The following is a 27,599-nucleotide window of genomic DNA, read 5'->3' on the forward strand; positions in this document are numbered from 1 at the left end:
AAAAAACAAATTATCAGCTTCATATCAACATATACAAAATAATACTCAAAAAAGTTCTCAAGTAGCATTTTTCTTACTTTACCTATGTGTAAATTATTATTATAGCTGGAAATAATTTTCACCTACTTGTGTGTTTATGGTGAAACTGACATTTAATGATAAAAATTTAATCTTTCCAAGCCTACTTACACTGCAGTGAACTTACAGTTCATTTTACCTGCTTATAGTTAAGTAAAATCAAAGAGACAATTTTGAAGAATTTTGCTGAATCAGGGCCTGGAGAGTTATACGATTCATCATTAATATTTTTGTGCTAGTGATGGTACTCTGGTACAGAAATATGACTACTTTTTCTGTCTGAGCATTCACCTTAGTCAAGAAACAATAGTATTCCTTGGTTAGAAGGGTTGTTATGTAAGTCCTCTTTGCTTTTGCAGATCACGTATGGTTCATATGATTAGACTCTGAGGATAAGCAGTTATATATACTCCATATAGTCAGCAAATCGGGGGAAATGTGGGGGGGGAGGGGAAATGGTTCTGATTAAGTAGTCTCAGTAAAGACATCCTGATTTCTCCTTACCATGAAAACTGATTTGACTTCAAACCATCTTAAAATCCCTGGTAATTTATATGCTGTCACATAGATGGTTCTCTCAATCCACATATTCTGCATAAAACATAAAAAGGTTAGAAATAGCATGTGAGCAAACTGATAGTCTTTATCCTAACCAAAGATTTATAAATTCGTTGTTTAAAAAAAAAAAAAAAGAACTGCAGCAGTACAGAGATTACAAAGATACAAAAAATCTGTATGTTATTTCAGGGGCATCTCTGTGGTTAGATTAGTCTCAATATGTTAGCTGATGTGCTATTTAAAAGCCAAATGCCGATCTTTTTAACTAAAGGGTAACATTATGTAAAGGCTACACTAACTTCTGTTGAATGGTCATTTTCCAAATAATCTGTGTTTCATATGAAAAGCACATTAAACAAAAAGGGATCACAGCCTTCAGAAACCAACTTATCTCAACAGAAATCTACAGGAATAGAAACCCCAACTCCATTTTATGAGGGGCAACTTTAAATATAGCTGAAAACAATTTTCCCAGGTGTATGTTTTAGGATTCTCACATTAACACCTAAAAAGTGCTCTTACAGACTATATCGGTCATAAAAAAGTAAGTTTAAGGGCAAGACGCAGCCTAATCTTAAAATTTCTTCATCTTCCCTTTTAAAAGAAATTATTCCTCTTTCATGTCTGCACATTTTAAAGTTACAATGAGAATATTTCTTTATGAATGTTGTTTTATCTGGCCTTGTCTCTCCATTTTAAATGGGGAATATATTGGTATGGCTGTCTTTTTTTAGACCTTAACTCACTTTGAAGCTTGAGTTCCACTGAAAGTCAAGAGGACACAAGAGACCAGGATAGTGGGATTTTCAAAAGCAACCAGATGCCCATAGTTAGGCACCCAAGTGTTTTTGAAAATTGCATTAAGTGCCTCCATGCCTTTCAAAATCTGACCCAGGACTCCTAAGTGGTTTAATTCATTTTTTAATCAGAAATCAAGATGTACGATATATTTTAACACTTTTTCTCGTCAAACATCTTTGTAAGTTTTTGAACCAGAATCATTCATTGACGCAGAAAACGTTTTCTCCCATTTCATCTGGGATTACTTTGATTAGAAGACATATTTACTTTGGGAAGCAGAACACGCAGTTATGACCCACGGCATTTCAAGTTAATCAGGATAACCTGGCATGGTAGAGGGAAATCCTCAGTGAGTATCCTTTGATTGGAATACAGCAGGGAGTTTTGCAAAAGTCCAGACTCTCAAAGCATGGCAGATCACAGTTGGTTAGCTTGTATGGAGGTGTATAACTGCAGCTCTCTATTCAGAGCAAATGGTGAAGCAGACAATGAAAATGGGCAGGCTATTCACAGTTTTCTGCTCTAGTAAACCAATTCCTGCCTATTCAAAGGCACAAGGAACCTAGTATTCTAAAGAAAATTGAGATCTACAATTGACAAATCATATATAAGTACAAAGTACACCTCTTCTTATGCCATGAATAAGTTGGATGTGGGGAAAGAGAGGAAAAGAATTTTATTTTTTAACCAGCTTGGTGGACACATGCTGTGATAAGAGCATGACTGACCATATGATGAACCATATGGCTTAATAAAATATTTATTGCTGCATCCAAGACTGGGTTTAAAGGATGCTTGACTGGGATCCTTAAGGCAGCTTTCAGTAAAAGATGGTTACATTCTAAGGCCTGACATTGTTGTATTTCTCCTGCAAAGTGATCAAGTGTTGAACAAACAAAAGACAGCTTTGCCCATTTTTCTTAGTGCTATAAAATAGTAGTTTTTATTGCATTCATAATAAATTTGGTCCTGTTTTGCTGGAGTTATAAAAATCAATCAATCACCAATTAAACAAAACATAACAGCTGTCTTCCACTCACAAAACAAAACAAAACAAAATTACCGCAAATTCATTATCTGGGTTTTTCTCTCCTTTTCGGACAGGCCGTGAATACTCAAATCGTTGGACCTCATTTACCCTATAGAAGCTAAATTAAAACAAACAAACAAACAAAACCAAAAACAGATTGCATAACTGCAAGCATTTTTTGTATTAATACATTTAGTGGTTAGAACATTAAATAAAATCTTGTGGAACCTCTCATTAAGAAGGAACAAGATTCAAAGTTTGCCGCATGGCTCAGAGTCTGCAAACATGTATGGATGCAATGTGGCTGTAGCCATGTTAGTCCCAGGATATTAAAGAGAGAAGATGGGTGAGGTACCAGGCCTGCACGCAGGAATTTCTGTGGGGGAATGTGAGCTGTGGGAAGGGCTAGTAGCTGCTCTCCCACCCCAACACCAATCCTCCTCCCCCACAAGAACTCAGCCCTGCCCTCAGCCTCACTCCTGGGTGAGGAAGGGGAGAATCAGCCCCAAGTCTTCCCTGGCTGGCTGCAGCATGGGGAAGGAAGGCTGGGGCATGTGCCTCCTTGCTTTTCCCCAGCCAGTCAAAGCATGGGGGAGGGAGACTGGAGTAATACATTGCCCCTGCCTTCCCTAGGTCAGCTGGAATTGGCTCCCTGGGGTAGTGTGTTCGCACCCTTCACACACACCATGCATATGGGCAAGGGTACTTTTATTGGACCAACTTGTGCTGGTGAGAGAGAGGAGAATTTTTCTGGTCTGGAAAAGAATCTCCCAGCACTACAGCAAAATGCAAGGTGGAACATTGTTTAGTATAAGTAGTTAGCACATATGTGTTAGCACGTAATGACCCATTAACACCTCTGCAATAACAGGACTAAAAGAGGAGGTTAGCAGCTTAGAGAATGTTGTAATGAGCCACAAATCCATAATGAAAGTATTTAGACAACAAAAGTCACTGACTCAAAAGAAGCACCGGATTTATTGTTTACTACAAAGATCTGGAACCCACTAACCTTCTCTTTTTCTCCCATAACTGCAGAGGGGCTAAATATAGGGTACGTCTAGACTACAGGGTTTTGTCGACGGAAGTTTTGTCGACAGATACTGTCGACAAAACTTCTGTTGACATAGAGCGTCTAGACACATTCAGTTCTGTTGACAAAGCAAGCTGCTTTGTCGACAAAACCCTATAGTCTAGACGCAACCCTACAGGCAATAACACCTTCTGTCGACAGAACTCTGTCGACAGAAGGTGTTATGCCTCGTAAAATGAGGTTTACCAGCGTCAACAAAACTGCTGAGTTCTGTCGACGTTATGTCGACAGAACTCAGCGGTAGTGTAGACGCAGGTATAGTTTTGTTGACAAAACTCGGTAGTCTAGACACACCCATAATCCGCAAAGATTAAGTAAAAGTCCTGGTAACTTTACAAATCTAGGTGGAAGAACCATAAGTAGCCCAGGTAAAAAGGAAAATTCAGCATTATATAGTTTAAAATTAATACTTTACTTTTCTCCTTTTTGTTCCTGTCATGTCTGTAAATACAATGGCTAATTGGTTGCCCCTGTGCTACCATATCACATCATTCACGCTACCGTGATGTCACAACTAACATTGTCCTCTGAGACATGGAGTCATCCCAAAGGAGTAAAGGAACTATAGTAGAGCCTCAGAGTTACAAACACCAAAATTACAAACAGATCAGTTAACCAAACAACTCATTTGGAACCAGGAAGCAGCAGAGACACAAACATCAAACCAAAACAAAAATCAAATATAGTATAGTACTGTGTTAAAAGTAAACTGCTTAAAAATAAAAACAGCATTTTTCTTCCTAATAGTAAAGTTTCAAAAGGTGCATTAAGTCCATGTTTAGTTGGAAACTTATAGACACTTACTTTTAAATCATATAAACACTATAACAGCGAAGAAGCAATATTGCAATTTACAAGAGGTTATGTTAATTTAAATGTTCTATGCAGGCCATTCATTCAGATTGGTAAAAAGATAGAAATAAATGAAAACTCACCTCACAATTTGCTCCGATACAGGCTTGTGAAATTTAGGTGGTAAATCAAGCTTTGGTTTTACTGTAAAACACTGAATATCTGAATTGACATGTTAAGAATTGACAAGAGACAGAGTTTAAACTATGCAGCAGAGATGGTTCAACTGAGAAATGTCTTGAAGAATTTTCCATCAAAATTGGCATAAAGACAGTAATATATCAATAAAAACATAAAAAGTTCAGTGAACTTCTGTGCAATCTTAACAACAATAACAAATTGTCAGTCTGATTAGATTACATGAGCATATGCATATAGTAATTTCCAAGGATACACTGACCAGTGGAGTTTTTAATATCATCGCCTGGTGGAGATGTTGTCTTCATTTTTTCGGCATTTGGAAACTGGGTTAATAACCTTGCTTCAAAGTCTTCACGACGTTCATATTCCTTTCCTCGGTAAATGAACACTTTGTTCTGGAAACAAATTAAGCAGTGAAGTTCATATAGTAATATTCACAGTCAGTTCACTATAAAATAATATCCCAGTCCTCTGAAAGAGTATCTGCACGCTTTTTCAAATGCTGCTAGTAATGGTAGAAATATAAAACAGCCGATTTACAACAGAATGACATACAACAATTTACAGGTATTATGGTCAAAAATCAGCAAAGCACTGAGGCACTAATTAATCCTTTAAGCTTAAATAATCCACATTCTGTAAAGCCATTAGGCACATATTGAACTTCAAGCACAGGCTTAAATCCTATTGAAGTTAATGGGACTTTAGTATGTAGTTAAATAAGGACCAATGGCAAATAATTAAGGCCTCGATTCAAAAAAAATTGAGCATCTCTTAACTTTAAGTGCACAAGCAACCTTTCTGAATAGCTGAAAAAAATATTAGCCCAATTTATCCTCTTCATTGCACCCACAAATTGTCCTCTGAAGTTAATGGTGTTTGCATGGTGTATCAGAACAGATTTTAGCTATTATGGCTAAACATTTACAAAACCAATTCTGATGAAATGAGTATTCAAGCAGGATTAGAGGTTCCTACTACATCTAACAGGGCAGTTCCATAGAGACTGTAGTTATAAAATGACATCTCTTTGTATCATGTCTCAACTCTAGTGCACAGCACTTTGTATACATCCAAAGACAATATATCTAATTGAACTTTTCTAAAAAGAGTGAGAAGTGAATTTCATTTTAGTTTTCTCAAACATGTTTCCTTTCATATTTTACAGTTACCTGAAAAGAACAGATTCTATATTACTATTTTAATGCTACATCATTTCTATTTATTGCTTTGTGTCATTGACAGTGACACAAATTAAGATAAATTTAATTTTATCTGAGTTATGCATTTAACAAATCTTAATTCTAAAGATAAGTATATTCTATAATAGGAAGCACATAAATGTAGAGTGCTAAAGTGATTGTGACACATTAAAATTAATGTTTATATGAACGTACAATCCAATATGAATTTTTATCTTATTATTCATTTCAGAAGTAAAACTTGTTAAAAAATATAAACAACTTATTATAAAAATAATGATTTATGGAGTATAATGCTAATAATTTCTGTAATAGTCAATTAAGTTTGGTTCTGCAGTGCTGCTGCTTGAAACTGACAACAGCTGAAAAATATCTGTATTTGAGAATATTAATATGAAGATAGATACATTAAAAGTGAATCATTCATATAACTAAAGCAAAAACTGAAAGACAAGGGATATCTTGTCCTGAGAATCTTCTCTATCAGCAACACATTTAATAGACAAACATTATAGTTATATATATAAAAACTGACAAACTGACCCTTGACAAACAGTTTTTGAAGCATAATAAATATGCTGCACTATTCATTAGTGAAGAAAAAGAAGAAAAAGATCAGTCCAATATTAGTAAACCTGTTTAACTCTCTATTATTACTTTCCATTATATCCCTTTGCATACACAGATAACATGGCTTCAGGGGGTAGCCAAGTTAGTCTGTACAGGATAACCTTAAAAAGCAACAAATGGTCTGGTAGCACTTTATAGACTAACAAAACCGGTCCATCTGAAGAAGTGGGTGGTGCCCACGAAAGCTCATGATACCATCTACATGTTTTGTTAGTCTATAAAGTGCTACCACACCTTTTGTTATTTTTTAAGTTTACAGATAACATAGTGCTTCAACTGAAAAATTGTGCATACTATCTGCACATTTCCTGAATGCAAATTTATTAATGGCTCAGATGCTGGAACATGTGAATATATAGTGAAAGTTATGTTATCTGGTACTTTGTTAACTGGAAAACTTAGTTAACTGGCATTGTGACACTGCTGGCTGACGTCATCAACAAAAGCCATCTTCCCCCTCAGCCTTCCTCAAAATGCCTAACCCTTTTCTGGAGTGTCAGATATCAGGACTTTCACTGTACAGGCAGTCCCCGACTTACGCGGATCCGACTTATGTCGGATCTGCAGTTACGAACGGGGCTCGTCCCGGAGGACACGGACTGCGGGACCTCGCGGTCCTGCCGCCTGTGTACTCCGGGGCTTTCTCCGCGTCTCCCTGGTCTTTCCAAAGCCTCGGGGAAGCCAGCAGCGGGACAGCCCAGACGCCCCGCGGCTGTCCCGCTGCTGGTGTCCTCAGAGGCTTTGCTCCCCGTCTCCCTGGTCTGCTGGTCTCCAGCAGACCAGGGAGACGGGGAGCAAAGCCGCGGAGGACCCAGGCGGCGGGACCGCGGTGCGTCTCGGTCCGCCGCCCGCGTCTTCCTGGTCTGCTGGGGTGGGGGGGTGCAGCTAGTACGCCCCTGCCCCCCCCCCAGCAGACTAGGCTTTTCTCCGGACGCCTGGGGCAGAGCAGCTGGGGCGCTGCCGGTTGGTCCCGCAGCACTGCTCTGGGCGCTACTGGACCGACCCGGCAGCACCCCAGCTGCTCTGCCCGAGGTGTCCCCAAGTCAGCTGCTGCTGAAACTGACCAGCGCTGACTACAGGAAGCCCGAGGCAGAGTTGCTCTGTCCCGGGCTTCCTGGAATCAGCTGCTGATCAGTTTCAGCAGCAGCTGACTTGGGGATGCTTGGGGTTCTTAAGCTGATTCTGTATGTAAGTCAGAACTGGCAGTCAGTTTCAGCAGTGGCTGAATTTGGACGCCAGTTCCGACTTACATACAGATTCAACTTAAGAACAAACCTACAGTCCCTATCTTGTACGTAACCCGGGGACTGCATGTACTGCTATTGCACTCTGATATTCAAGAGAGCTTGCTGTCTCTCTTATGATCCCAGTAGAATTATTTGCAGAAAGTTGTATTTAGCATCTCTAAATCACTGACAGATAACTCATTCCATAGTAGGAAATGTATACTATATTGTACATTAATATACATGTGGAAAGACTCATAACAAGTCATAGACGTAATACTCTGTGTGAAGTTACCAGCAACTGTATGATATCTTCCAGTTTTGAAGATTACTGTTATTCTCCCCATTTTCTGTGTTCTGTTTTTCAGGAACTTTATAAAATGTTTATGCAATTATTTTCTGGGGAAGCAGTCAAATTTCAGATCATCTGATATTTCACAAGAACAGACTAATCAAAACTAGCATTTATAACTATGTAGACAAAACACTAGAAAATATATGATGAACACAAATCCTGCACTTACTAGCTATCAGGATTGTATGTACCAATCAGAGCTTTTCATTTACATATTTTATAGTTCTAACAATTGGAATAGGAAAAATTTGCTTCTTTTAATCCCTGGTTAGCTACATATTATATTTACATAATCATTACAATGCAGCTATTTTCTATTCCTCAATCTTCTATGCAGTTTTTGTTAAGAAAATCTATGACAAAATGTAAGCAAATATCACAGTGTCACAATTAGAACATACTTATTATATATTTTTAAATGTAACTACAGTTCAGACAAAAATAGTGTATTAAATTTATCAGCCCTTCACAACCTTCTAATATGCTAGTGAAAAACTGTTCCGTCTGACAATCATTAGTTACACTGTTTTAAAGGAACAGTCAAAAGGAAGACAGTAATTTAGATTTAAAACAGATTATACATGTTCATTTCCAATTAAGATTGAGATTTATAAAAAACTGGATGTGCTGTAAAGAATATCTTCTTTCACTACAGTTTTACTATGTCATAAGTGCAAATAAAGTGATGACATCTGTTTCATGTAAGCAGAAAAAGATTTGTATGTATAAATCTCTCCAACATGAAAGGAGAATTTTTGCAAACAAAAGTGATCTACCCATAACTATTGAAAAAAACAAACACCTTAATATTTACCCGTAGAAAAGTAGGGAATCCTTGACCATAGTATCCAACAGCAAAGTAATCTGGTTTAGGTCTTATCACTTTCACAATGTTTTCATAGAACTGCGCTTGTTTTTTCTGTAAAGTAAATAGAACAACATTTAACTTAAAAGTTTCCTTCTAGATTTCACCTGGAGATAAGATTCCAAGATAAGATTCCAAAGTTTTTCTATTAAAACCATTCTCTCAAGTGTTTTTGTCTTTATTCATTTTTCTATCAGCTATCTATTCTATCTGAAAATGCCCATTATTTATCCTCCATATTCTTTCTGTTTTTGGTGAATGTTCATGTTAATGGACACAGGACATAAATAGAATAAACACATACTTCCCCAAAGGAATTTTTCAAAGCAGTTGAAGTCTGATGTGCTACAAACCTTGTTGTCCTACTCTCTGGACATGTCTCGAGTAAATATGACCAAGGGTGCCAAATTCCATATTGGACTCAGTGATATAAATCAAAAGCTTTGAAATTGAATCCTGCTGAAACTTGCTGGTCTTGTAGTACTGACTCACCTCATTTTTTTTGCAGCTACTAAATGGCATTAAAATATGCTAATGTGAACAACTGCTGTAGTAGCAACTGGAATCATTTGCAACTCTGAATGGGAGCGAAGGTGATCGTCAGGAATCTACTTTATGATGCCATCTATAAAACTGAAATGTTTGTGAACTCCCTGACATAGGCCAATGTATTGGGAACTATTAGGCCTCTCCATTGATCCATATTTGAACTCAGATTCTGCTTTCTTTTTCAAATCCATTTTAAATTATGAGAATGAGCTGTGAGATAAGAGAACAGAATTTGTAACTTTACAATATGTGTTCATTAACATAATTTCAGTCTACAACATTGGGCATGTGGATGTTGTGTGGTTCTGGGTAGCTTTATTACTGCAAGCATATGACAGAGAACAATTGGTTTCTAAGGCATCAACGTAACAAGTGCATCTTAGTTCATCTTTGGAAAAGTGAATTTTCCAACTGGCAGTAAAAAAGATCATTTTGCTAATGTCTTAAAGTCCAACGTTTAGCATTTGAATAATAGCTTCTGTATAAAAAGTATTCAGAGGTGCGGTGAGATCCAGCTTTAAAAAGGCTCCCAGTAGACAAGCATTGTCGAGACTCTACATGCCTTTAATTATACATTAGGAATCTAAACCTCAGGACTGCTGAAGTCTGATTGCTGCACAACCAAACTATGCTCTGTGCAGGGGTAGGCAAAGTTGTTGTATGTTACCTGTATTCCTCTGTAAACCCTGCCTGAGGTAAAGCTGGTCTGGGAGCTGGGGATTGCTAAAGCACAGTAGGCATGCTCTGAGGGCTGTAGGGCTGGGTATATTGCCTCAGAGCCACTGGAGAAATCCTTAACTGGCCATATAGGCAACCCGTACCATTCCTTATATCTAAGGCATTTTGGTGATCCCCGTTACACCTTGCTATTTTAGCACCTCATAATCTTTTAGGCTATGTCTAGACTGCAGGCTTCTTTCAGAAGAAGCTTTTTTGGAAGAGATCTTTCAGAGAAACTTCTTTCGAAAGAGAGCGAATACACAGCAAAAGCACAACGAAAAAGCGATGTGCTTTTTCAAAAGATAGCATCCACATTCATTGGACACTATCTCGCATTTAAGTTCTGATGGCTGTGGACAGAGTGATCACCATGGCACCTGTGCTTTTCCTGGAGGCCTCTTCTTTCTAAAAAAACCCTCTTCCCCATCCACACATGCTTTTTTCCCGAAAGAGCTCTTTTGGAAAAAGGCTTCTTCCTCATAGAAAAAGGTTTACCGCTTTCAGAAAAACCCCTGTGTTTTTTCGTCTTTCTGTTGAAAGAACGCAATTGCAGTGTGAATGTAACTGTACTTTTTCTGGAAAAATGGCCATTTTTCCGGACAAACTCTACAGTAAAGATATAGTCTCAATTTATGTTTTCCCTCATGTACTGCTATGATGCAGGAAGTACTTTTATCCTTATTGTGGAGAGAAGAACTGAGGCAGTCCGTGGTGGAGCACAGATTTGAACCCAGGACTATCATAGGGTAGTATTATATGCACTGGATCGTACACCCTTTAATTCTGCTTTGCACCACCAAAGCATTGCAGAACAAACATAACAGGACTGAGAATTTAGCCCTAGAAGTTTACACAGATGGTCAGCTCCCACTAAAACCAATTTTAGAGAGTGTGAGCTGCACACCTGGATTGGTATAAACAAGAAAGACCAACTGAATCTAAACCTGCCTTGCCAAGAATAGAGTAAACATACATTAGCTATGAGGATTGGAGAGTAGAAGTAGGTAGCCAATGTTATGGGTACTCTTGTATTGAATGAGTTCTAAAATGCCTCCTACGGAAGAGAATTTGCCCATATCTCTCTGAAATCTAGAGATACAGCAGACAGCTTGCAGTGATTCACTGATTCAAATGATTTTATAATTTCTATATAGCTTCTATTTGACCTTTAAATTGAAGATGAAAATCTTATGTGTTCTTGATAAAGTTATGTACACATTTCTCTTTTGAACCATTTTTAGCTATGAATACTTATACATGCTAAACTATTATTTAAAAGTTATTCTCTGGGGGTATGTCTATACTACAGAGTTTTTTTTTCAGAAAAACTCTGGAAGTCATGATCCAAGTTAAATTAGCCATCCATGGGATGACAGAATATATGCAGAATCATATAAAAGGAGGGCTGGGACAGACAGAGGTCATCTACTCCAACTTCTTGTGCTGAGGCAGGACCAAGTATGCCTGGACCATCCCTGACAAACTTACAAACCTACTCTTTCAAACTTTCACTATGGGGATTTCTTCACTTGGAAGACTTCTCCAGTGTTTAACTATAAGGATAGTTAGACAGTGTTTCCTAACGTCTAAAGTAAAGTCTCTCTTGCTGTAAATTAAAACCATTATTTCTTGTCCTTCCTTTGGTCGATGTGGAGAAAAATTGATCACCGTCCTTTTTATAAAACCGTTAAGTCCCCCATAGTCTTATTTTCTCAAGACAAAATGTGCCCAGATTACATAAATGGGGATCTCACCAATGCTGAGTGAAGCAGAACAGCTATTCTCATGTCTTAGAATGAGACTCCTGTCAACACTTCACAGAATATTAGTTTTTTTTGCAAATGCATCAAATTATTTTTTGATATTCAAATTGTGATCCATTATAACCTCAGATCCTTTTCAGCGCTGCTACTGTTTATAGTGCATTTGATTTGCCCCCTTCCCCATTTTAAGCACAGTTCTTTGTCATTATCTTTAATCAAAGATGAAATTCACAGAATCACATAATCATAGAAGATTAGGGCTGGAAGAGACCTCAGGAGGTATTCAGGTTCAACCTCTTGCTCAAAGCAAGACTAACCCCAACTAAACATTAAAGCCAGTGCTTTGTCAAGCCTGGTCTTAAAAACTTTGCGTCATGGTAAATGTTCAGAATGGAGAGGAGTAACTAGTGGCGTTCCCCAAATGTTAGTCCTAGGACCAATCCTATTCAACTTACTCATAAATGATCTGAAGAAAGGGGTAAACAGTGAGGCTGGAAAGTTTGCAATTCATACTAAACTGCTCAAGATAGTTAAGACCAAAGCAGACTGTGAAGAACTTCAAAAAGATCTCACAAAACTAAGAGTACGTCTAGACTACATGCCTCCGTCGCCAGAGGCATGTAGATTAGGCTACCAGACAGAGGAAAATGAAGCGGCGATTTAAATAATCGCCGCTTCATTTAAATTTACATGGCTGCCGTGCTGAGCCAACAAACAGCTAATCAGCTGTTTGTCGGCTCAGCGCGATAGCCATGTAAATTTAAATGAAGCGGCGATTATTTAAATCGCCACTTCATTTTCCTATGTCTGGTAGCCTAATCTACATGCCTCTGGCGACAGAGGCATGTAGTCTAGACGTACCCTACGTGATTGGGCAACAAAATGTGTAGCCAGACAGAAACCCCACTTGTAACATCCATTTTTGCTTGCCTAGAGCATACAGGGCACACAGAACAGAAGGCCCAGGCTGCTGTGACCATGAATGGCTGTAAACAGAGATATGCCAATTGCTGACCAAGAGGCTGCCAAAGAGTGCCTTTGACTCAAACCTATATTGATATGAACACACATCCATCCGCGGGGGGGGGAGGAATCTCTCGCCCAGTAAAAAAAATGTCTAGCACTCACAATTTAGTTATCTCTCTTGCAAGTGTAAATTCATTTGAAACTTGCTTGTAAGAACTAGCGCCACAAAACAGACCAGTAGAATTTGGCCTCTTAGATAAGAAAGAGGATATGGGCCCCCAGGGGTATATAGATAGGTCCAGCAGCACATTTTCTCTGAGTGTCAATCTACCATCTATCTGCTGGTCGGGTTAGGTGTTTGATCTCCCGAGGTTCCAGAGGAGACGCCCACCTCGTATTCGTCTTTCCTAGGAATTGAGAGACCGGCCCTGGCCTGACACGCTGGAGTCGAGAAGCACAGAAAGAGGTAAAAATTGTACCTAGATGTAGTCCTTTGCTTAAGTATATATATATACATAGTGTTAGAGCTCTTTAAAGATTAAGCTGTCATTTGGTACCATTATTTCTATTTTCTATCTTTACCTTTTTCCTGTGATCATTTTTAAGACCCCCCCCCTCTCTCTCTCTCTCTCTCTCTCTCTCTATATATATATATATATATATATATTTGTTAGCATTTAAGAAATAGAACAATAGCCATTGTAGCTTTTATAAGTCTTTTAATAAACCTGTAACTGTTTAAGCTTTAACCTGACTCCTCCAGTTGCTGTAACAGAACCAAGCACAATTTAAAAGAACTTCAGCCGGTCATAAAGGGACAGACATAGGGAGAGCTTAGGCATTTGGATCTGTGTCACTCCCAGGTGACAAGATCCGTTGGGGCACCTTTTCAGCCTTTCCTAGGCTGCCCGCTGTGAAGGAACCCCTGTGTTCTAGCAGCTAAAATCTAAAGTGTAATAAGCTCTTCCTATATAACGGGGCGTCTGTTGGCCTGCTGGCCACCCTCTGCGATGGGACCCCGGTCCTAGCAGTAAAGACACGGACGTTAAACCTTTTCTCGGAAACACACACACACACACACACACACACACCCACACTGCCCTGACCGTCGGCTGACAAAATGGCAATTTAAATTTCATGTGGAGAAATATAAAGTAATGCACATTGGGAAAAAAACCCAACTATACATACAATATAATGAGGGCTAATTTAGCTATAGCTAATCAGGAAAGAGATCTTGGAGTCATAGTGTAGTTCTCTGAAGACATCCACGTTGTGTGCAGTGACAGTCAAAAAAGCAATGAATGTTAGGAATCATTTAAAAAGGGATAGAGAATAAAACAGATAATATCTTATTACCATTATATAAATCCAATGTATGCCCACATCTTGAATATTGCATACAGATGTGGTCTCCTCATCTCAAAAAAGATATACTGGCATTAGAAAAGGTTCAGAGAACCAACTAAAATGATTAGGGGGTTTGGAATGGGTCCCATCTGAGGAGAGATTAAAGAGACTGGGACTTTTCAGCTTGGAAAAGAGGAGACTAAAGGGGGATATGAAAGAAGTATATAAAATCATGAGTGGTGTGGAGAAAGTGAATAAGGAAAAGTTATTTACTTGTTCCCATAATATAAGAACTAGGGGCTACCAAATGAAACTAATGGGCAGCAGGTTTAAAACAAATAAAAGGAAGTTCTTCTTCACACAGCACATAGTCAATCTGTGGAACTTCTTGCCTGAGAAGGATGTGAGAGCTACGACTATAACAGGGTTTAGAAGAGAACTAGATAAATTCATGAAGGTTAAGTCCATTAATGGCTATTAGCCAGGATGGTTAAGGAATGGTGTCTCTAGCCTCTGTTTGTCAGACGGTGGAGATGGATGGCAGGAGAGAGATCGCTTGATCATCACCTGTTTGGTTCACTCCCTCTGGGGCACCTGGCATTGGCCACTGTCGGCAGACAGGATACTGGGCTGTATGGATCTTTGGTCTGGCTCAGTATGGCCACTTTTATGTTCTTATGTTCTTAACTTCTGTATATGGAGATTTCACCACCTCCCCAGGGAACCCACTCCAGTGTTTCATCAGTCTCCTAGTGAAATCATTTGTCATAATATCCAACCTAGGCCTTCCCTACTGCAATTGGAACCATTGCTTCTTGTTCTGTCATTTGTCACCATGAAAACAGTCTAGCTCCATTCTCTGCTGACAGTGGCCAATGCCAGGTACCCCAGAGGGAGTGAACTGAACAGGTAATGATCAAGCGATCTCTCTCCTGCCATCCATCTCCACTGTCAGACAAACAGAGGCATTGCTGGTGGTATCTCTCTAGACTCTTGAGGAGTTGATAGGTCACACAAAGAACATTTTTTTTTAGATGGATAGCTGAAAAAAGGTGAAGAGATCCGGGCTGAGGAACTCATAGTTGTTTAAGGGAAGACTAAATGATTGGATGAAGAGAGCTCATTCCCTTTCTGCTTAGTATAAAGACTTACCTTGCTTGTTAGAGTTGATGGCTCTCTGTAATATGTTGCCCACCTCATGCAATCCCAGGATAGGTTAATATGGACCAGGAGGAGCCAATTACATTTACATGCTGCACTGGAGGACAGATAGGGCTTGATCAGGCCTAATTGCGGAGGAAGCCCAGCTGTGGAGGAGCAAGGGTTCCCCACTTTCTAATGGCAGAAAACTGAACCTATCCCAATACTGAGGCTCCCCCGCTACCCTGCCCCTTTTCAATGCCCTGCCCCTGCTCACTCCACTGTCCCTCTCTCCGTCACTCACTCTCCCCTACCCTCACTCACTTGGGGTGTGAGAGGGAGTTTAGCTGTAGCTGGGGATTCAGGCACTGGTATGGGTCTGGGGATGAAAGGTTTGGGGTACAGAAGAGGCTCTGGGATGTTGGTGAGGGGTTCAGAATGCAGAAGAGGGCTCAAGGCTGGGTCAGGGGAGAGGATGTGGAGTGTGGGCTCTGGGTGTAGGTGGGGACTCAGGGCTGGGACAGGAAGGTGGGATACGTGAGAGGGCTCAGGCGTGGGAGAGAGCTCAGAGATGGAGCAGGGTGCTGAGATGTATGAGGGGGTGAAGGCACTGACTGGTGGCGTAAATTCTAGGATGGAGCTGGAGATGATGGGTTTGGGGTGCTGGAGAAGGCTCAGGGATGGGGCAGAGTATTGGTGTACAGGTTGCAGATTAAATTAGGGTTAAAATTAGTAAAGGAGAGATGCAAAAAAGAGAAAATGAGAGAACTAAAATTTTTATTTGTAGGAAATCAAATTATAGCGGAGAGTTATTTCCTCAGCGGTTGACTTGGAAATGTATGACAAAACTAAGAGAAGGGAAAAAACCCACTATGACAAATGAAATTTCTGAAATTATTTATGAAAAGCAGATCCAGCTTTGCCAAGTCTATACAGACAGATCAGAAGACGACAGAAAAGGTTGAGTTTGAACAGTCTTCTGTGTTCCCAGACTTGGAATCCAGAAATTGAAAAGACTATTCAATTATGTGACCATTCTGATGATTGAACTAATAGGGAGATTGTTGGCAGAAACATGCATAAAAGATGTGTGTGCAACTGTAATTTTATCTGATTCCTTGTTAGGCATTATGGCAATCAAAACAGGGGCTTCAGAAAGCAGAAATGACCTAAAGTGAAAATAATGTTCCTAACCTAATGCAAGCAGGTATCTGTGTGACAATAGCATGGAATCTAGCAAATATCAGAATACCTGAAAAAGGGATTGTTAAAAAAACAGCAAATCAAGCTCTAAAAAGTTAGAAGGTGGATATTAAGATGCTCTTAGGTAGACAAGAATTTAAAAGGGTAGTCACAAAGGAGCTTAAGAAGAAATGGCAAGAACTATGGACTAAGGAAACAAAAAGACAAAGGTTTGACAATGTATGCCCACAAATCAAAGATAATACTATACTCAACAATTATGATAAAGTGAACTAGTCTTTTTCAGGAGAAAATTGTGGCCTAAATGGTAAGTTAAACTTACTAAAAATACATAAAAGTGGGCTGTGTAATGTATGCCAAACTGAAGAAACAGTTGATCCAACTTAATGGCATCATGGACAATAGTCCATACAAAGGTGGTTTTGTTACAAAAATGTAAGGGATATGGAATAGTGCAAAAAGTTTTGCTATGTTTCCTTAAGGATGCTAGACTGAGTCTAATAACGGTTTAAAAAAAACCTCAGGCTAAAATAACGAAGAATGTGGCAATCATAGCCCTATCTAATAAGGCTACTATGCCAAAAATAAAGACAAAAGAAGAGGCTGAAGGGAGGAAGTCTGCAGTCCTTAGAGGTAAAGAAGTTGGCTAGGGACTCGGAGGAGATTCAAGTGGAGAGTACGGTTGTTAGTTATCTGGTAATTGAATAGTTGAGTAACCGCATGAATTTTTGACTATTTTATAGTCCCTATAAACAGTGCACTGGGAAGCCCCCTGCCACCCTGCTCTGCTGCTTCTTTATCAGAGGCAGCAGCCGGAGGTGCCAGGCAAGAGCTGGTCTGCGAGGGAAGGCAGTTTAAATACCACCTCCCTGCGCGGGGTGGGGGGGGTGTCCATGGTGAGCCTGGGCTTGCCATGGACAGAGACTGCTCCGGCAGCAGCCCCTGTTCACTGGGGAGTCTGAACTCCCCAAGCTCTGATACAGAGACAGCGGGGGGGGGGGGGGGGGGAGCGGGGGGAAATGTGTGTAGTTGACAGGATTAACCGATAAGCCTAGCCTTAGACTACACGTCAACATCCCTAGTGGAGAGAGTAAGCCCTGGGATCTTGCGTTGGACTAGGGAGTCTGAGAAGAAGCCACAAGTGGTAAAGTAACCACACAGAGTGAAGGAAGTGCCATGGGTAAATCCAGACACAGAAATAGAGGTAGAGAGGTGGGATAGGAAGGAACAAGGGAATCAACAACAGAGACTGAGCAAACCTAGGTTGCTAGTCACAGGGTCCCTTTTCTGGAACTCAGAGTAGCTGGTGGGCCCAGGTTCCCACACCAGTCCTAGGGGAATTAGCACAGGACCTGGACCCCTGAAACAGGAGACCACCTGAAACAGTATTCCACTGAGGAGGCCCAAAGGTCTAGTTACAAAGACAGAATATTCCAAATCCCAAAGACAGAGGGGCCACTGAGCAAGCAAGAAGCACAAGGGGGTGCCAGATGGGCGAGAGTTAATTCTCAGACCTAGTCACAATTCTCCCCTGCAGTGAGTGAAACCTCTTCACATTCACAAAGACAAATGCTGCTCAACTGTCAGGCTAGACCAGAATTAGATTACTGGTAGAACCTGTTCTACACATAAATATAGTGGTAGTAGAAGTGTCCTTCATATAGCTCTTAAGTCTAGAGTATTTCAACAGAGCTTTATCACTTTATATGACTATTTCACTGGAGCCATATTACCATCTCCACATGCAACTTTTAACCACAGACCGATTTGCAAGTGTAGTGAGAACAGTTAAATGGACATCAGATGTACAAGTTGTCTTAACCAATGCTGAGTCATGGAATCAGCATATGAGAGAAAATCATCTATGGAATGATACCAAAAGCTATATATGCAAAGGATTACGCATCACTTCAGTCATCCTCTATTCATAGCTGGATATGATGCACAGAAGGAACACTGATGGATCTGAAGCCAGAAGCAGGCCAAGGATATACTCTCAAGGCAAGCAACCAGGCCAAGAAACTGCATTCCGCAAGAAGAGAACATAACATCTGGATAGTTGCTTTTACACTGATCAGTCTCTTCACTGATATGAACTATTCCTGACGTCTGTACATGGTAGATTCAGGATGAGATTCCAAGAAGGAATCCCCAAGCTTTTGTTGGGATTAACACGGAGATCAAGAATTCAGAGCATGGTTACAGTCTGGAACTCATAATTATATCTCTTGCACTTATTCCCACCGACCAGCCACTTTTTAGGAGAGGAAATTATTGTGATCCTCTGTTTCTATATTTCAAAGAATATTTTTTTAAAAAAGGGATTGATGACAAGCTCAATTGGAAAGTGCATATATGCAATCAAGATTTCCTGAGGCAGAATATAGACACTGCTATTGCAAAGGAGAAATCAATGTATACTGTTTAGAACAACAGTGATTCACAACTTTTTGTGATGTATCAGACCCTGCCTTCTCTTCCCCAGTATCTTTTCAAGCCACACCTTACTGTGCCCAATAATAAGCCTAGCATTACACAGTCAATTCTGAAAGTAAAATAACACTTGGAGTGACTTTCTGAAGAGTAAATAGTAGGTCAGTGACAGAGATTAAAAGAATTCAATTTCCAGGTTTTCAGTTCCTGTTCTCTGTTCAGTAACTCCATTGCTATTAATGAGCTACAAGCTCTGCAGTTGTAGGTAACGTTATTATACAGTTGCCCTTTGAAGTAAGTCTTTACATACAGTTTATTTTTTAAAATAAATCTATCAAAGTCTGAGCTCTCTCTATCTTTAAATTTTAATGACTGGAAATTTTCATGTACACATCTTACTAAGATATAGCCCTCTGGTTTTTTAAATCTCTCACTTTCTTTTGACCATAAGCAAACTATATTCTGAATGTCTTCCCTCCAACATAAAAAAATAAACATTTTCCACTTCCAAAGATGATCATTTAATTAATCTGCCAGACAATGTCTGCCCAAGGAGGCCAAATAATCATTCTTCCCATTGGGCTAGTACTATATAAGCAAGGTAAAAGGAGTTTTCAACATTACTTTAAAAACTTTAGAAAGTGAAATTCCAGAAAAACTAGTTTATCATGTTTGTTAATTTAAACTGAATGGAAAAGAAACCTACCAGCAGTTCACTGAGTTGTTCATAATCAAACATTTCATTTTCATACTGTTCTGCCAGTTCTTTGCCCAAAGCAATGGCCTCTTCCCACATCTGTTAAAAAAAAACACAATTGAATTATATATCTTAGTCAAACAATGAAATTAGATTAAAATAAATTGTAACAAAACATAGCAAAATACATTCTATTATGCCTGAAAAGTACTGGGCATGAAATATGACAAAGTCAAATGTTTGTGGTAGCTTCTTTCAGGTGTCCATCCTTTTATTTACTGAAGATTTAATAAAAGTAAATCCTCTTTCTACTAACCGGGCCAGGTAACCCAACCTGTGAACAACGTTTACTATCTATTCGGGAATCCTAAAAATCAGAGCTTCTGATAAACACCAGAATCTATTTGTAATCTACAAATCTAAAGTAGATACAGGCAGGCTATACGTGAAAGGTACTTCTTTTGATTTGTGCACACATTCACTATATTTCTATTGTCTCATTTTTGTCTCCTTCAAGCATGAGATTCAAGAGCCTTCTGAACTGATACAAAATAATTTAACAATAACTAGCAATATCTTTCATCTATTCAGGATGCAGAGAATCCTGAAGAGTAATAGCAACAATGTTTTTAAATGTGTATTTTTCATTTTCACTAATGTACATGTGAAGAGTCATGTTTAAATTAGCATACCAAGAAACCCAAGATCAAGCCTTACACTCTGTCTTTACAGGTGAAACTTGGCTGGAATTTCACTTAACAAAATCTAAGCATCAGAATGAATTTGATGCCAATTTTTTCCATATTGTGCTTTATCTTAAATTTGAAATTATAATTATATCCCTCCATGAGACACCTAATTTCCTTCTCAACAAAGTGCTACTCCTTGCCATGCTGTAAAACAGACACACAGCTACTGCTTCAAATGGAAGCAACATTAAAAAGGGGTGCAAGTGAAGGGGTAAGCACTTGCTTCCCTGTCACTCCTCAAAGATATCTGCCTTGCAGAGAAAGAGTTTGAGATGTAACTACACAAGCTTCCTAATGATGTTGAAACTGGCTGCAGAGAAGGTATAAGAAGAAAGTGCACTCATGACATTTGTGTAGCTGGTAAGTGTAGACAAGAAGCTGCTGTCAGATTTAAGAGAGATGGAATGGAGGAAACAATAACCAAGAATCCTCAAAGACTGCCACTGGATATGGTGGTGGGGAAAAAGGATGATGGAATCTGAAGCCTTTAAAAGCAGTTGTGAGACATACAGAACAAAGGCTGCAGCTCCCCAGAGATAGGCCCTGGACATCAGGGAAGGAGCAGGGCCTTGGAACATCATTCTGACATTTTTTTGAGAAAGAGCTGAAATGATGTTCTGGCACTGTTTTGGGGGAGACACTTATGAGTTTCAACCTGCCTTTTTTCAGGACTCAAGCACTGGGAAGCAGTGGACTAGCACTATTATGTGGAACAGAGACTGTGTCACCAATCTAATGTCTGCTGTTCAGCTGCCTAGACTGGGACTAATGGGAGCCAGGAATTCATGAGGCCTAAAATTTGTTACACTCAGTCCCCTTTGTAATTGTAGGAGAAATCGCTTAACCTCGTTGCCAAAGTTTCTGCCTCTGAAAAATGGGGATACAACATACTCACCTATTACACAAGGATGGGATTAGTACTAGTTAATGTTTTTAAAGTGCTTTGAAGAGGGACAATTTCTCCTGCCATTAACAATTCCACATCAAACAGTTGTATATGAGACACATCCAGACCATTTAATTAGCCTTATTAACACAGATCTTACAACTGACAGGTACTTCTGCTGATATATTAGTTTCTGATATTTCCACTCCAATTCGTCTGATGAGGTGGGTTTTGCCCATGGAAGCTCATGATTCTATATATTTTGGTTAGTCTCTAAGGTGCCACAGGACCACACATTGTTTTTGAAAATGGACAATGCAATATAAATGCTTGCTACGCCCATTATAAGCATATAATGGAATTCAAAAAGGTTCAGACAAGGCAAAAAAGGGATGCAGCAAACAGAATGATTTGCAGATGATGAGAGACTAAAAGATATGGGCTGTTCATCTTAGAATAGGGATAACTAAAGGTGATATGACAGAGCTGCATTGAATCATCAATGGTGCAGAGAAAGGGAATAGAAAAGTGTTATTTACTCTTCACACAAAACAAAAACCAAGGGTCACCCAATGAAATTGACAGGAGCAAATAAGAGGAAGAAGTTTTCACCCAATGCACAATTAACCTCTGGGACTCTGCCTAGGCATGATGTGGTGGGTTAAAAAAAAACCCGGACAAGTTCATGAGAGACAGGACTAGGATGCCACTCCTTGCTTGAGCTGACTCTAAACCAGAGTACCAGACGACAGAAGGGGAAGATAGGATGGATCACTCCATCACTGACCTGTTCTGTATACTACCCTTGAAACTCTGGTATGAGTCACTGCTGGAGAGAGGATATTGGGCAAAATGGACCATGCTCTGTCTCAGTTTAATAGCTCTTCTATTTAATGGAATTATTAATTACTATTTTGAAAACGATGCCGCCAGGCCTGATGAAAATTATATAACAATTGCTAAAACAGGAAAGAGATTTTTTGCAAATGTAGGGCATTAATTTCTAGTACAAACTACATATATGAAAAAAAACCCACCTTTAATCTAGACTGGGGAAAGAAAAATGTTTTAACTTTATATAAAGTGTAATATGGCTAAAATAACTGAGGAACAATTAGAAGAAATCTAATATACTCTTATAGCTATGATTTAGGCTAAATTTCTTCTGGCTCAAAGCAACAATATCCTGCAAATGTATATAAACCAAAACTAATATCTGCTTTGGTAAGTCAGCAAGTATAGAATTCTTCATAAAGCATTGAACCTTTCTTAATTTTTAATGCATCTTTATAACTTCAGTCATCCATAACATCTTTTATACAATTCTGCTCCAAAAAAAATATCTTTACTTTAATTTTCATCGCACTGGGTTTTGTGGGTTTTTTTGGGGTGAGGAGGGTTGATTTAGACTCAACTAGTCAATCTCAAAAATGGAGTAACACTAGCTTTCCTTGTGAAAATATTTTAGTGATAGATCTAAAATAACAGATGAACTGTATCACATAGTTTTAAAAAAACTTCTTGTTTAAAATAAATGTCACTCTAAATTTTGGAATCATACCATCACTGTAAACAAGCACATTTTATTGCATCAGTACAATTTTAGCAGCATATTCCCAGTCTACCTTTGGTAATTAAAAGAGTTGCTTTAGTATAAATGCATGATGTCACTTAATATAAACTCTTTGGGCCAGATCCTCAGCTGATGTAAACTGGTACAGCTCCTTTGAATGTGGTGCTTTTGTTGTCAATTCCTGGGATAAAACTCTCTACAACTGAAAACGAGTCATTCTCAGTAGAGGATCTTTGCCTGGAGAATTTACTCTCTCTCTCTCTGGCAGCTCACCAGAGCTAGACTTGGTGGCCTTTCGGGCGAAGAGATAGGCCTACTTAATTAACCAAGCTTTTGGAAAAATAATTACTTTACAATTATGAAGTGATCACTGACAGATGGATGTTTCTATTTAGACCAGACAGTAGCATTATATTTGATATTAGAGAATATCAAATATCATTATAAATACTGGATTTTAAGGATTTGATTAATCTAGATGTGATTACAATGACCAACTTATACAAAAAAAAATAAAAATATGTAAAATAAATGTTTTTAAACACTCATCACTAGAGATACATGACAGAAAAATGAATTTCAAAAGATTTCAACTATGACAGAAAAATTAATTCTAAGGTTACTAAAGTTAGTCCTTTAGTATATTTTATATTGAAAAAATAAGGAATAAAAATGACATGAAAAAATAAGCAAATGTATTTTTCATGCAACAATGAAGATTTATTAAAAATCTCAAGCTTTAGTTTGGCAAATTATTTCTGGTGTAAGAGAGGGTAGTAACCAATTTCTGCTCCATCGTACATTACCATTTTATTATTGATACTAGATTTAGCATCATTGCTCTTTTTATTGTTATAATGCCTAGAAGCCTATCAAGATTGAGGTCCCACTGTAGGAGGCACTGTATAATATAAAAGCTGCAAAGAAAGAGGGGTGCTGAGATCGCAGCATCACACAGACAAATGGAGTAATTAATACTGAATATGCTATTTCAAGTAAATGTGAGACAGCATGATCTAGTGCTAGATGTCAGGAGAGTTTAGAGTCTTCTCTGCTACTGAGTCTCGTGTGTGTCTTTGGCCAGCTTACAGTTCCTTGTGCCTTTGTTAGTTGAGATGATAAACACTTCAGGGCAGGGACTCTCTTACAATGTGTTTGTGCAGTGTTTAGCACAATGAAGCCCCAAACTCAGTGGGGCCTGTAGAAGGCACTGTAATATAAATCATATCCATAATACAGTTTGAACCTCTGTGGTTCAGGAGTCTCTGATCAGGCAACATCTGTGGTGAGCCCTGGGGAGAGGAGCCTGGAGTCCGTTATTGGGGCTGGCAGCAGAAGCAGCATGGGGGCAGGGAGCCAGCAGCGCAGAGCCTGGTGGCCGGGGCTGGACCCAGCAGCAGATCTGGGCCAGGGGTTCAAAGCCCGTCCAGCAACTGGAGTCAGGAGTAGAGCCTGCCTGGGAGGGATAGCTGGGGCCAGGGTTGAACCTGTGCAGCCTAGCTGGGGGCACAGAGCCTGCCCGGTGGCCGAGGCCAGCAATACAGCCCAGCCGGGGGGCATGGAGCCCACCCAGCAGCTGAGGTGGGGAATGGCAGTGCAGTCTGGCCGGGAGTGCGGAGCTGGCAGTCAGCTGGGCTGAAGGCATGGAGACTGCCCAGTGGCCAGAGTTGACAGTGCAGTCCAGTGGGGGGAGCAGGAAGGGAGCCCGGCAGCCAGGCCGGTGGCCCCAGGACAGAAGCTGGACTGGCTTCAGAGGAGGTTGGTAGGGGGTGGAGTAGAGGGGAGCCCGACTGTCTGCAGATGGACCCCAGGAGAACCCAGAGTCCATCAGCGGAAAGGCTGGAATTGACCTCCCTTAGTCCAGCAAAATCCCTCATTCAGGACCAGTCAGGGGTCCCAAGGGTGCCGGACCAGGAAGGTCCAACCTGTATTCTTTTATTAATAATAAGTTATTGTTACTTCATGGAAAGTTTAAACATGAGTCCCAAACTTCAATATGATATAGACTATAACAGAGACTCTCCTTTACATATGCAAACAACCTTAGCCTCCTTCCATTCTGTTGAAGAAACTATTCACTTAATTACAATTTTACCATAAGGGAGAAACAAAATCTCAGACACAAACTCATTCTCTGATTTGAAATGTTAAAACTACTTTAATAGCATCCTTAACTCCCCCTTCTCTCTGCCTTCACTAGAGAAGTGTTAATGGACCACTTCACCTTGAATATGTTACACCTTAAAATATGTTAACTACTTATACTGAACAATTTGTTTCACCTTGTACATTTCTCAGACCTGAACAAGAGCTCTCTATAAGCTTGAAAGCTTATCTCCAAATCTAACAGTAGTCCAATAAAAGATATTACCTCATCCTCCTTGTCTCTCTAAACATTCTCCTGTCATACTAAAAATAAGTTTTGCTAAGTTTTCTCATTAAAGCTGTGTAACAGTTGGACAAAATTTTTTTTACTTCCTTCCCATGTACACTAGGACCATCCCATGGAAGTAATTTGACGGAAAGGAAAGAACTTGCTGCTGGTCACTGGAACCTTTCTATAAATGCCAGTATACCACAACCAGGGCTGGCCTTACCATGAGGTGAATTGAGGCAGCCGCCTCAGGGGCCAGAGTGTGAGGGAGCGTCACTAGGACCCAGAGTGTAGAAAATTGTGTCTGCTGCTGGTGCATATGTTTTCTCCTTGCTCTAGATGCACAGAGATGGTGGAGTGCCATGAGAAGAGTAGAACAGGAAGAAGGCAGAATTGAGACCTTTCAAAGTTTTGGCCCAAGCGAAGGGGCATGGGGAAGGCATTTGAGCTCCCTGCCTCAGGTGCCAAAATGTTGTGGGCTGGCCCTGGCCTCAACATGCTCAAGTTTGACCTGATAAGAAAATCCAGTTGTCATAAGGTGAGGGTGTAAGAAAAGCTTTTAACTACAAGAATCAGTCTGTGTGTTGATGCATGTCCTCAATTGCTGTGCCCATAGTCAGTTAGCCTTTTCACCTCTGATTTCTCAAGAACAATTGAAAGATCTGCCATCATGGCAGGGAAAAGAAAATTAAAGCATAGAACTAATCCTTACCATTTTTCTAACACTGAGAGGGTATGTCTTCACTACCCTCCTAGTTCGAACTAGGAGGGTAATGTAGGCATACCACACTTGCAAATGAAGCCCGGGATTTGAATTTCCCGGGCTTCATTTGCGTAAGCGGGGCTCCGCCATTTTTAAAACCCCGCTCGTTCGAACCCTGTGCCGCGCAGCTACATGGGGCACGAACTAGGTAGTTTGAACTAGACTTCATAGTTCGAACTACCGTTACTCCTCATTCCACGAGGAGTAACGGTAGTTCGAACTAGGAAGCCTAGTTAGAACTACCTAGTTCATGGCCCGTGTAGCCACGCGGCACAGGGTTCGAACGAGCGGGGTTTTAAAAATGGCGGAGCCCCGCTTACGCAAATGAAGCCCGGGAAATTCAAATCCCGGGCTTCATTTGCAAGTGCGGTATGCCTACATTACCCTGCTAGTTCGAACTAGCGGGGTAGTGTAGACATACCCTGAGTGCTTTAGATATCTATCTTCAAGTCAAGTGTGTACCTAAAATCCACTGTACACTCTCAAAAAAATTCCCTAACATATATAGCACGAGGGCAGTATGGGTGTGGCAAAGGATTCTGTTAACAGAAATTTATAAATATTCTTGAAGGTCAGTAATGCCCAATCTGCTGCTTCACAGACATCTTGCTTTGGAATTTTTCCCAGCTTTGTCTAGGACACGGAAAGTATTTTAGAGAAATGAGCTGCAATGGGAAAGAGAGCAAGTATATAGTACTTGTTTGATGCATGATTCCTTAATGCAAGAAACAAATGATCTGAATAGCATACAAGTGAGAATGGGTTGTGATTTTAAAGGGAAAATGCCTCTATTCTCTGAAAAAATGAGAAAAAAGTGAATTCAGTTGTGTGGGATACACAGGACTCTAACTGCATCCATTTATGAGAAAGCCTTTGAGAATCTGAAAGGATATTCTTTTTAGAGAACAGCCTATAAATTCAATTAATTTTGAAGCTCACGTGAAATAGTCACAGCCTGAAAAGAGTTATGAAGTCTGGTTTTATATACTTTAAAATAGTTCCTTAGCAATAGAAATGATAGAAATATCAGTTATGATATTATTTAACTTCTGGCTGAATTAACGATAAGTAAAAAATATAATGTTCCAAGATAGGAATTTTAGTTCACAATACTGCTAAATATTAGGAGAGTCCTAATGACCATATCTAAGCTCCAGGTTTTATTATAAAACTACTAAAAAGCCTTACATATGGGCTACGTCTAGACTGGCATGATTTTCCGCAAATGCTTTTAACGGAAAAGTTTTTCATTAAGAGCATTTGCGGAAAAGGGCGTCTAGATTGGCATGGATGCTTTTCCACAAAAGCACTTTTTGCAGAAAAGCGTCCATGCCAATCTAGACATGCTTTTGAGCAAAAAAGCCCTGATCGCCATTTTTGCGATCGGGCTTTTTTGCGCAAAACAAATCTGAGCTGTCTACACTGGCCCTTTTGCGCAAAAGCTTTGCGCAAAAGGGACTTTTGCCCGAACGGGAGCAGCATAGTATTTCCGCAAGAAGCACTGATTTCAGACAGTAGGAAGTCAGTGTTCTTGAGGCAATTCAAGCAGCCAGTGTAGACAGCTGGCAAGTTTTTCCGCAAAAGCAGCTGCTTTTGCGGAAA

General features: G+C 39.7%; 1 protein-coding gene across 2 annotated transcripts in view; it reads right to left on the reverse strand.

Annotated features, from left to right (window-relative positions):
* The window catches only part of DOCK1 (dedicator of cytokinesis 1), a 572,428-nt gene that overhangs the window by 71,333 nt on the left and 473,496 nt on the right, over positions 1 to 27,599 (reverse strand). For both annotated transcript variants that reach the window (XM_075935276.1, XM_075935277.1), the window contains exons 39-44: positions 19,662 to 19,751; positions 8,781 to 8,885; positions 4,807 to 4,948; positions 4,496 to 4,574; positions 2,501 to 2,585; positions 583 to 669 (exon numbers count right to left, since the gene is read on the reverse strand). In XM_075935276.1, the coding sequence (XP_075791391.1) occupies positions 583 to 669; positions 2,501 to 2,585; positions 4,496 to 4,574; positions 4,807 to 4,948; positions 8,781 to 8,885; positions 19,662 to 19,751 (588 nt within the window). The remainder of the gene's footprint in view (positions 1 to 582; positions 670 to 2,500; positions 2,586 to 4,495; positions 4,575 to 4,806; positions 4,949 to 8,780; positions 8,886 to 19,661; positions 19,752 to 27,599) is intronic.

Source organism: Pelodiscus sinensis, chromosome 8 (assembly GCF_049634645.1).
Source record: "Pelodiscus sinensis isolate JC-2024 chromosome 8, ASM4963464v1, whole genome shotgun sequence".
In the NCBI taxonomy this organism is placed as follows: Eukaryota; Metazoa; Chordata; order Testudines; family Trionychidae; genus Pelodiscus; species Pelodiscus sinensis.